Below are 11,776 nucleotides of genomic sequence, written 5' to 3' on the forward strand. Positions count from 1 at the left end.
ATAATCAAGAAATTTACGATGAGAAAAGGGGAAGAAAGCAAACTACATGCAGACGAAAGTCTCCGAATGTTCAAGTTTTGGTCCAAAAGTCTCTCTAAAACTGTGATGGTCATTGTTGGTGTGGGAGGGGGATTTCACCTCTCACACTGTAACAAAAACACAGGCTTAAACTGTTTTCCCTGAAAGACTTTACACTGCATCCATCAAAATAAAGTTTAACCAATTTTAGTTTTAGTTTGCAAGAAATCCCATAAGCCTTTGTTGGGTTTTGTTTGAGGCTTTTTTTAATTTGTAAAGTTTTATTGAAGGTCATTGAGGTCCTTGATATTCTTAAAAGTTCCTTTCTCTCTCTGTGGTAAATACAAAAATTTTCACAGTGTGTTTGGCTCAAGCAATTATAAATTACTACTATCTGCTAGGAATGCGTCACTATTGACCACTCCCTTTGTAGAATACTTCTATCTGAACTACCATTAGGAAAAAAATCTCAGCTTCACAGCTCAAGCAAATCTTAGACTTCAAAACAACTTCAAAGTCTATGACCCCCACTTTAAACATTCCCAAAGCTTTCAGCTATTTAGATCCCCAGCAACCACACATACATGCATTCATGGGTAACCAACACAAGAATGTAAATATTCAGTCATGTCCATACAAAATAGCTTTTGTGGACCAAAAAAAACCCAGCACGGCATGCAAACTGTGAAATGAATGCTTGGAACAACTTTATGGAATTCAGATCTTTAAAAAAATTATTTTATTAATATTGCTTCAAAGAGACATGCCTGGATTTATCTATATATGTCCACTGTAAAAACATCTGTTGTGGCAGAGTATCTTATCCATGAAGATGGAACTGATCCATCTTCCAGTTCCAGAGAGACAGGGAACCACTGGACAGTGGAGGCTACAAAGATGATGATTTGGTGACTGGAGCATTCCTCTTACAAGGAGAGGCTGACAGACATGGGGTTGGTTAGCCTGGAGAAGAGAAGATTGAGATAGCATCTTATCAGTGCTTACCAATATCTGAAGGGCAAATGTCAAGATGGGGCCAGACCCTTTTCAATGGTGCCCAGTGATAGCATAGGGGACAATGGGCACAGGAAGTTCCACCTAAACATAAGGAATAACTTCTTTCCTTTGAGAGTGCCAGAGCACTGGAACAGGCTGCCTAGAAAGATCATGGAGTCTCCTCTAGAGAGATTCAAAACCTGCCTGGATGTGATCCTGGGCAACCTGCTCTGGGTGACCCTGCTTTGGCAGGGGAGTTGGACTAGATGATCTCCAGAGGTCCCTTCCAATCTCCACCATTCTGTGATTTGCTGAGGCTAGGAGTTCATCATAATGGCTGCAGACATTTCTCTTTCTTCCTGCCTCTGACTCCCAAAGGCCAGGAGAAGAGTGCTATACATCAAGGTGTCCAACCCTTGCAAGTCATCAAATAAACAAGAAAGTTTACATTTTCTGCTGCTGATTACAGCAGAGAAGAAAACAGTAGGGTTAGTTATATTGCTAATTCCACTGGGAATCATGGAGGACAACTCAGGAAGCAAGAGAGCTATGGGAATAAGGGAGAGCACAGCAGTGAATAAAATTCAATGCATGACTTTCTACCAAGAGAATAAAGAGGTCCTGCAAGAGCAGCAGAAAAAAACTGGGAGAACTGGCTAACCAGTTACTTACAAGAGATGACCTGACTTCAAACAAAACCATCAATACACAAACTTTAGTTGATGTTCATGAAATATTTGTTGCCTATACAACTGCCCTGAATTTTTATAAACATTTTTAAAACTAGGTTCTGACAGATCAGGCGTCCTTCATCTGGGGTTGCTCTTATGTACAAAGTCTGTCCTGCAGAATCTTTTTTGTCCCTGTCTCTCAGGCTTCAAATACACTAATACACAATCAGAAGAGAATAATAGTTCCTTCTTGCGGGGAGGGGGGGGTTAAAAATCTCACTTAGAAAACACCAGCATCCTAGAATCCAAGTATATATATTTATTCAGATTTAAGTCTCAATAAATTTTCAAGATAATAGAATTCCAGTTGCTAGTACAGCCAATCTCTTTTCACAAATCACACTTTATTATCTTGTACAAAGAAAGATGTAGCACTTCCATGCAAGCGATCATTTTGATAACCCACTGAATAAAACCTACAAACTTTACGTAGATCCAACACCACAGAGAACTTTCTCTGCTCTTTTGTCTGAGGCTGGTATTTTTGCCACTAACATCCTGATTGCTGGCACTGAAAGGACTGGATTGTACAGGACTGACTTTGATTTTTTGGTGACTGTTGTTGTTTATTTTGCTAGAAACATTCTAGAAATACAAAAGGCCAAAATTATACCACAGATCATGTGGAACATATTTTTACTCTGATCTATTTAGATGCTACTTACGCCTTCTGTATTTGTCACACCTATATCCTTTTTATGTCTTAACCTCTCCCAAGTAAAAATAAAGCAAGTTCCCATTAAACTCCACCAAAAGTAGAATTCATAGAAGATTAACATTCCCAACATGAAACTCTTAAAAATGTCTCTGAATACATTAAAGCACAAAAATCACCTTTCCTCTGTGCCTGCCGGCAGCCCCTTGCAAAAAGCTCTGGCAGTTCAGCAAAGCATTTAAACCCACTGGTACCATGTCATCCTATTTGAGCCTCCTGGCCAGGAAGAGGAGCACTGAAAATACAGCTTAATGTCAACATCATTCCATAGAATAGGCACATGAAGGCTTCTGCAATGCTGCAGAACATTTTTGAGAAATTTTCCAGCCAGGTCTCCAGTGCTGAGAGGAATCAATTGGTATGTAATAATTACTAGCAATCCAGAGGTGGTCTTCAAACACCCAAGTAGGCTTGCTCATTAGCTCTATCAGCCACTCTCCTATTAGAGCTCAGAATACCCCTGCCCATGCCTGGATATACCTGTGAACTGGGATAAGGGAACACACACAACCACCCAACCAGGTAGACAAGGACTCACTTCATCATGAGACTACTTACTGACCAGGAGTGGTACAAGGATGGATGAGGTCAGAGCAGATTGCGAGCTTCTACAGACACTAAACCTTTTCCCTGTCCCACTATCAGGCCCCATATGGACTCAGTAGCCCACAAGAGCCAAAACTTCACTCCCTCTGTCCCTCAAAGAGGCCCACACTGCTGTGTCTCTCAAATGGGCTGAAACATTTGGACAGCCATCTTCTCCTTCCTGCCCAATTTCTCTCACAGCAAGATATATTCCCCCAGACAGGGAGAAAGAACAACAGTCATAGAATGGAAATCATAGAATGGTTTGGGCTGGAAGAGATCCTAAAGATCATCTCATTCCAACTCCCCTGTCATGGGCAGGGACACCTTCCAGTAGTCCAGGATGCTCAATGTTCTATCCAGCCTGGCCTTGAACACTTCCAGGCATGAGGATAACACAACTTCTCTGGGCAACCTATCTAGTCCCCTTTAAGTACTTTAGGCTACTACAAGGATGAGCCATCCTCCCCTACTGATCCACACTGTGAGTAAAAACCCAAGGAAGAATGTAGAGAGGGTTAGATCTATCTTTGTTTTTTCCTGTTTGTGGACAGAAACATTTTGAATAAAATTCAGAGTAATCCATCCAAAATTCTCTGTTGGGTAGGGCTGAGTAATAGACAAATTCACTCCCCAAATTGATGTTTCCATATCCAGATTTGCCTCAAACCAGATTTTTAATGGAAAACATAGTACTGAGCACCAACCACTGCAGCCATTGCCAGCAAGTCCCCCAGCTCAAAATTCAGGAGAAAACAAAGATGCACTTGCTTACAAAGGGAATATTTAAGGTTTGAGAGATAAAACAGTTGCAGGCTAGAACTAAAGTGCAATCATTTTCATGTTTGAGTAATGACTTTTGCAAGATAGTAGAATTCATAAATTAAGTGCTCCATGACAGAAAAATAAGCTTCCCACCGTTAAACCTATTCATCAGGCAAATAGGAATGCCTTTCACAAACAGTGACCAAATAAGTGGGGTTTATTTCTCTTACCTTTCACTTCCTCAGCATTTTGGTGTCATATCACTTTAAAGAAACAAACAGGGACCCGTTATCCAGAGGCTTATTTGTAATGCTCAGATTAAATTCCGAAAGCTGAAGCGTAGCATCGATCACGCTGCATTTTACTGATTATGTCAGAAAATGCTATTTGCATTTCTGAATGCTGAATTGACAAAAATGTAGGTCAGCTTTAGTTTTTACAGGCATGCTAAACTTCTGAACACTTTAGTTAAAATCACTGCATTGAAACAAATCAGGATTTGAGATGGCACGCACTACAAGAAATGATAATGCTGCAGCTTACAGACATAGGTTGAATTATCAGATATTCATGCAAATTATCGTTCACTTTACTGCCAGTACACTTCAGCCTGTTAACTGCTATCCTAAATCAAATTTTGGGTTACTACAGGTCACCACAGTCTCTCTGGAACATAAAACCTACTGTATAGTTACTCTGGTTTCACATAACAGCTATGTCATTAGTTAATGATTTAAAATTTGACCCTTTGCGAGCAATTCACATGCCGATGTAGTGCTGGAGTGGCTTCCACATCTATTTTCTTTTAAAAAATGGTGTTTGAAAGTTAGAATTCTTAAGTCAGCATTATAAAAACGTATTGAGCCAACATCTCAGTAACATTAACATATCTTCAACTGTTTGAGTACTCTGAATCCTGGTGACGTAATTGCAAGAACATTCATCTATTTTCAAAACGCTTTTCACTGAAGACACAATTAAAGACATTTATTTTGGCTTTAAATTTGAGATCTGAAGAAATTGTTGTTTTAAATGATAATGAAAACTGGTCTCATTGCTCTTTTTTCCAATTTTAATTGAAAGGCAGCAAGGTAAAATGTTGGCCTGTCTATGGAAACATCCTTGGGGAATTAGTGTCCATTAAAAAAAAATAAAAAAAGATAATTAATGGTTTAGGTTCCACCATGAATCTTTCAAATAATTTATTGCAGAAGACAATATACTTCTGTAGGGACTCTAAAACGTTCAGTCACTCTAAATAAAAGAAAATGGATGCTCAGCTGATAGACAAATTTTACAGAAGTCATGAAAGATGTATCTGAAGATAGAAAGCACACCACCAAACCCTGCAGTATCTGGTACCTGAAGGAGGACTGGACAATGTGCCATTACTCAACACGGCACATGGGAACAGCCAAGAATTGGCATCACTTACAAGGATGAAATTAAAACATGTAGGTAAAATAAAGGTAAATTCACTTCTTTGGACTGAATGCCTAGTACCCAGCCGTGATCACACTCCCTGTATTACCTTTAGTGCAAAGCATTGTCAGTACTGCACAGTTTTCTATAGAGGCAACTGTATAGATTTTACATTACAGATCACTGGTTCAACTAATTAATAAAAACTAAAACTGTCCTTATAAAATAAATAGCTAACTGTATCTGTAGGACTTGGTTACCTGGAGATTCAGATGTTCCACTTTTTTCTTTGTAGTTTTATTTTCTTGGCTGCTCACATTTATTGTTGATGTGACAAACCCCTTCTCACATTTATGTCTCCATTTTAATTTCCAGTTACTAATCTTGTTAATGTTTCCAATTTCCAGAAGTGCCAAATGACCACAACATGAAATATTCTTGTGAAGAACTACTACTTTCATGACTTAAAAACCTATCAGGGAATTACATTCTCCAGGAATTCAATGTTCAAAATATTTTTCATCCCTTATGTATCACTTCCAACGGAGAGAATGTAAGTTTCTATTTCCCAGAACCAATTTAACAACAAAGATAGGGACCAAACCCCTCCAGCAGCACAAACACCACAGCCATTTCAGAAAAAGCATTACAATAAAAATAAGAAAAATATGATTGTAGCAACTTTCAATGCTCAGCTTTCGGTTTGACAGACAACTAAATACAGTGCACCACCATGTGGCAACATGTTAGGGAAAGGCTCATGTTCCAAGAGCTGTTTTTTCTCCCTTCAAATATTTTACTATTTGTCAAAAATAAATGTTAACATTTCCCTCTTAGCATTAATAAGCTCCTTTTTAACAAGCTGTCATGGCTTATTTCAAAAGCTAAATTCAAGTACATCTGGATTAGCAATACTCAGGCATTTTCAGTTGTAAGGGACAATATTTACCTAAAAACAACTGCCCTGTGACCAGAAAACAGCTCTTTTCTTTGCCAATCGTGCTCCCTTGCACAAGAGAAATTGGACACAGCATGTGCTACACAAATGCCTTTTAAAACACAAACACATTTAAAAAAAAAAAAAAAAAAGCTATGCTGGTTGATTTAAAGCTTCCAAAAATCTTGGAAAAGAAAATAAATCAAAAACTTGAAGGTACATACATGCATTATTTAACAGTTGCTCAGCTGCTGTAAAACTGCTCCTCTTTTTCCCCACCAGAAACACCCACACCTTTTTTTCCCCACCAGAAACACCCACAGAAGGTCCCCAAAACCCTATGAAACCCTGACTACCAAAGCCACTGCATGCCACTTAGCACCCTGGAATGTATTTCTGCATCCAAAGGCAAAAGTGGGAGGAAAAAGTAGGTTTTCATTACACTGGACAGCCTTTGCTCACACAGACAGTGCTGCTGTAATAATTCATGGTATTACCAAATTTCAGAGGCCAGGCTCAGGTGATTCTTGTATTCATTAAATAGAGTTAATTCATTATGTTTTAATATATTTATTAGCCATTTTGTACCAACACATTCAGTTCGAGCTGAACAAGGAGTGAAGACTCACGTCAAACATCAGTCTCCCATTAAGACCTTCTCTGTATTCATCCTCTCTGCTTTGGGCTCTCTTACAGCTTTGCTCAAACTCCTAAGAAATCTAACAGAAAATGGGGTGATGTGATACGTAGCCACACAGGGCGGGCAGGCAGGCAGCACAACGGGTTTTCACAAGCTCTGTACCTCGAGCAGTTGGAAAACCGGTACTGGAAGAGGCAGGAGCCAGCAGCTCTCTCCTTCCAGAGTCCAGGATAGACAGACCTGCAATTCTCTTTCTGCAAAAGTTGCTCTGGTGTGATTTGAGTCTCACCACAGAGCACACAGTCAATCCAAAGCATGCACTTTAACCACATTAAATATACATATATATATATATATATACACACACAGAGGAAAAAACCCAACTTTAATCCACCTCCTCTGCTAAGATCATGTTGAAGTTTCCTCTGGTCTCAAACTCCAGCTGCCCTCCTTCCACTCTCCCTCAGCCCACCGTTGTTAACAGGCAGCCAGAAAAGCCCCTGCTATGCAATTAAGCCCATGGTGATTTTCTGCCAAAGACAAACCACCAGCAAGAACAGAAAGCACATTATGCAAGTTACTGCATAGTTATGCAAGTTATATGCATATTTTTGCTAGTGTAGCGAGCTGTACCGAGGACTCTGAAGACACTTGTTTGATGTGGATGGTTACTCTTATTTTGAGCTATCCGTTTTCTTCCACTTGTTCCAACTGGCTTTTTTACACCAGAATTTCTACCAGCTGTTAATAATATTGACAAAGTTCTTCCAGTACGTACAACGAAATAGGCCATTAAGACCACCACAACATCTGAGCACTGTATCGCATAAGTCAGCTCCACACCAGGTCTAGGGAGACATCGTAGGCAGAACACCACCACCTTGTTTTCTGTAGATACACCAGGATCAACGTCGCCAAAATGGAGGGAAACACCAAAAATTTTGAGACAAACAAGGCCTCATGCTGTTAGTACCACTTCACAAGCAGTATGAACTGAAGTTACATGAGCACTCCTACACTGAACAAACAAACAAAACAATTTTTCCTCAAACATCCTCCAACCTGACGGCTTTTGCTATTTCTAATCTACCTCCATACTACTTCTGCAGTCAGCATTGCTGAGAGAAGACAAAGTTCACGTACAGCCTTTCGCTTCAGGTAAGAGGGAGCAACTTCAACAGTATAGGACCCCTCATTATTTACAAGATGAGACACACAAAAGTGGAAGCTTTCTGGTTACTAAAGGCATCAATTTTAGGAAGGGATGAATGATTCTACCAGTTTTAGAAGACCACTAGGAGGTCTATTACCCTGCTGACTACAGAACATCACAGCACACACTATTTCTAATTTCTGTTCTTTCTCCCCTTTCTACCCTTTTGACTGTCAGAAAGCATAAGCCTGACATCCAAATAACTTCCAAAATCTGTGAGCAAGCACATGCAACGCCCCAGAACTCCAACCCTGCCACTTTACCCATACCTTACTCATGGCCACCTGCAAGGACACAACCACTTAGAGTTCAAAACCCCTCTGAGCTTCCGAAAGGAAGCAAGGTTAAGGGCAACCGGCAATGTCTAGACTTTTGAGGAGTGCTTTTGGCCAGGCTGGATTCATCTTATTTTGGAGTAAAACGCAACCTCAGCGTGACGGCTTACGCAAGCAGCAACTATTTATCTGCAGAGTAAATAGTGCCTGCTTTTAAAAGTAGCCCATGTTTCCTTCCAAGGCACACAAGTATCCTCCAACATCAAACCTGAGAGCGACAGATTCTTAAACGTGAGGCAGGGAGAATTGCAGGAAAGCAAAGAGAAATCAGGAAATCCTTTCTTTTTTTTTTTTTCCCCTCAAAAAAAAAAATGGAGGGAAAAAATGTAAAATCTTTACAGCCGATATTTCAAAACCTTCCAAGACATCCAGCACAGGTATTCCTTCCCTGAAGCAGGGCACTAACTGCACAGTGACAACCTTACAAAGTTACCTTGCAGACCCTCAAGGAACAAGAGTATTTAAGTAACTGATTACACTCAGTATTTAAACACTGTACCAAGTTCCCGGCTGCATCCAACAAACAGTTTCAGAGACTTGATACAAATATCTTCATCCCACCAAAAGAAACCTCAAACGCAACAAGCCCTTCTCTATTCCCAGCAGCCTAGACAGAGGATTACAGGGTCGCTGAAGAATGTAAATTGCTACTACGTGCGTTTTTAAGCGGGGATTTCCAGAAAAAAAAAAAAAAAAAACCAACAAAAAAGCAAACAACCAAAACGTGGGGAAAAAATGAAGGTAGCTCACCTTTATCCTGAGTGCAGGACAGGATCTCCTCCTCTTTGGGGTTAGTCACCTGGGTGATAATGGACGGGTTGTCCATGGAAACAGAATGAGATTCCACCTGGCTACTTCCCTCCCAGAGGCAGGCGTGTGTGCGGGGGGGATGTGTTTGTTTGTTTAAAAACACGCAGATTTGTATTTTAAAAAAGAAAACAAAACAAAAACCCCAAACCCCCAACTCTTCCAGGAGCGAAGCCAAGCTGGGGGGCGGGGGAGGGGGGGGGAAGGGGGAAAGGGGAGGGAAAGGGGGAGCACCGCGCACAGGGGCCCCTCCGGTAGCGTTGCCACCGCCGCCTCCTCCAGGCGCCAATTCTCCACGGAGGAGGAGGCGGGGGGCGGGGGGGGGGGGGGGGAGGGGGAACGCAAATCAACCCCCCCTTAAAAAAACAGCAACAACTAATTAATCCAATTCACCCTTCCGGGAAGCTTCTCCACAGCACTCCCCACGAGCCCCCACCGCAGCCGCCGCCACCGCCTCTCGAGGCGGGGGAAGTGCCCCCAGCCCTCCGCGCCGCGCCTCCCCCCGCGGCGAGCCCCCGCCTCACACCGCCCCCCACATCCACCTGAGCCGCCCCGCGGGGCCTCCCCCGAGCGCGTCCCCCGACACAGCCCCCTACTCCCTACATACCCCACCCTCCCGCCGCCGCCCTCCACCTCTTCCGCGCTTATCTCATCCCCGTACCCCCCTTCCCCAGCGCCCCTCACACCTCCGCCCCAGCCCTCCCTCCCCCCCACCCCCCTTCCCGCGGGCAGCGCTGCGGGCTCGGCGGAGCGACGCCGGGCCGCCCCCTCCTCCCTCTCCTCCTCCTCCTCCTCTTCCCTCTCCTCCCCCCTTTCGCGGGTCACGGGCCGCCGCCGTGCGCGGCCGAGGTAGGCAGCGCGGTGCAAGGGAAGGAAAGGAGGGGAAAGGGGCCGAGCCGAGTCGCGCTGCGAGCCCCGGCCGCGCTCCCCGCGCTGCGCCACAGCCCGCCACCACCGCCGTCGTTCGCTGCCGCCGCGCTCGCAGCCTGTCAGCCCGCCCGGCGCGGCCCGCGCCCCGCCCCGATCCGCCCCCGCGCCGCGGGACGCTCCAACATGGAGGTGCGAGTGGGGCAGCGCCCGGGCCCCGCTGCGCGGTAAACAAGGGGGCGGGGCTACAACGGTAGGGGCGAGGCTACTGCGAGGGGGCGGGACTGGGGTAATCGGAGGGACTACGGCGGGGGCGGAGCCACCTATGATTGGGCAGGAAGGGCCTCGCCCTTCGGCGCCGGCAGGGGGCGTAGTCTTGAGGCGGGGCCACGGCGTTTGTGGGCGGAGATGTGGTGCAGGGGCGGGGTCAGCACCCATTTGAAGGGGCCATGGAAGCCGGGCGGCCTTGGGCAGGCGGGAAAAGCTTTTGGGCGCCATTTCTAGCCTCAGGCCTGTCCCGCCTCAGTGCAGGGCCGAACGGGGGCTGGTTTCCTTTCTGGAATGGGTGTAAATCGTCTAAGGAGAGATGTGGAAAGTGGAATATTTTTACAGGTGGCTATGAAGCGTTTTTGAGAGGCGGGTGTGTAACCAGAAGCTGTCAAGGGCAGGCTTGGCAGCTTTCTCTCAGAGAAAATGGTCCTTTTTTTTTTTTTTTTTTTTTTTCCTTCCTGCGATGCCTTAAAAGGTCTGTCCGACTCTCCAGGAATTCTCAATGCTGCTATTTGCCATTTGTCAGGTGACAGACCACAGTGTCCATGCCCTCCTTGTCTTCTCTTCCTTGACTACCTGCCCATAGCCATGATCTTAGACATGATGGTGAGGAAGGCTGGTGGAGGAACACCCACACCCTCTGGAATATTGGCTCTTTTATGGGGCTGTCATGAGTGTAAAATAAAGAGAAAACCTTAAGAAAGCACGGTGATGGATTTAATATAGTGAAAAAAACAACCTCCTTTCTCTCCTAGAAAAAACATAAATATTCCTAATGTATATATGAACCTCTATCACAACCTGGCTACAAAGAGGGTAGATAGTGGTTTAAATTCCATTAACTAATCGAGGAAAGTCCTCTTGTAGCTGGCATAGACCCAGGAAATATGACTTTAATTAGTGCTGCTTAAAACTGTATCTTTTCGGGGCCTTAAAAGAAAGCCATTGCCTATGTATGTTTTAATATATTTCTATATATTCCTATATATAAATACATCTGTAGCTCTGGGCAGTTTTACTTCACAGCAGCCAAACCCATGGCACTTCAAATGCCAGGCTAGGTTGCAGAATTGACTGCTGCATTTAATTCCAGCAGCAGCGAGCAGCTGCTTTACTGGAAAGGCAGACTGTGGGACCAACCTTGAGGAATGTGTGGTCCTTGGTAGCACCGAGCGGGAAAAAATGCTTAAAGCTCTGGACCCTCATTTCACTCTCGGTGAGTGTATTCCTACAGTCAACACATCTTTGTGTTTTGCTGTGAGCTTTCAAATTGCTGCGTTTGATCAGTGTAGGAAAAGTATTTCAAAATCTAGTTGTGTTTTCTCCCACAGAACCAACACTCCCTAAACAGCAGTACAGGCAGAGATACCAGTATTGCAGGTTTCTGGGACTTGTCTTTTAGGTTTACCTGTCCTGCTCTTACGACAAACACTTGCACAGGGAGTGAACGCAATGCCACTGCTTGCATTGCATCC

The 11,776-nt window shown here is 43.9% G+C and overlaps 1 protein-coding gene across 3 annotated transcripts in view; it reads right to left on the reverse strand.

Moving 5' to 3' along the window:
* Nucleotides 1-9,356, reverse strand: part of CTDSPL (CTD small phosphatase like) — a 79,982-nt gene extending 70,626 nt beyond the window's left edge. For all 3 annotated transcript variants that reach the window (XM_054390204.1, XM_054390203.1, XM_054390202.1), the window contains exon 1: nucleotides 9,108-9,356. In XM_054390204.1, the coding sequence (XP_054246179.1) occupies nucleotides 9,108-9,183 (76 nt within the window). In that variant the 5' untranslated portion in view covers nucleotides 9,184-9,356. The remainder of the gene's footprint in view (nucleotides 1-9,107) is intronic.
* Nucleotides 9,357-11,776: the final 2,420 nt, after the last annotated feature.

Source organism: Indicator indicator, chromosome 20 (genome assembly GCF_027791375.1).
Source record: "Indicator indicator isolate 239-I01 chromosome 20, UM_Iind_1.1, whole genome shotgun sequence".
Classification (NCBI taxonomy): domain Eukaryota; kingdom Metazoa; phylum Chordata; class Aves; order Piciformes; family Indicatoridae; genus Indicator; species Indicator indicator.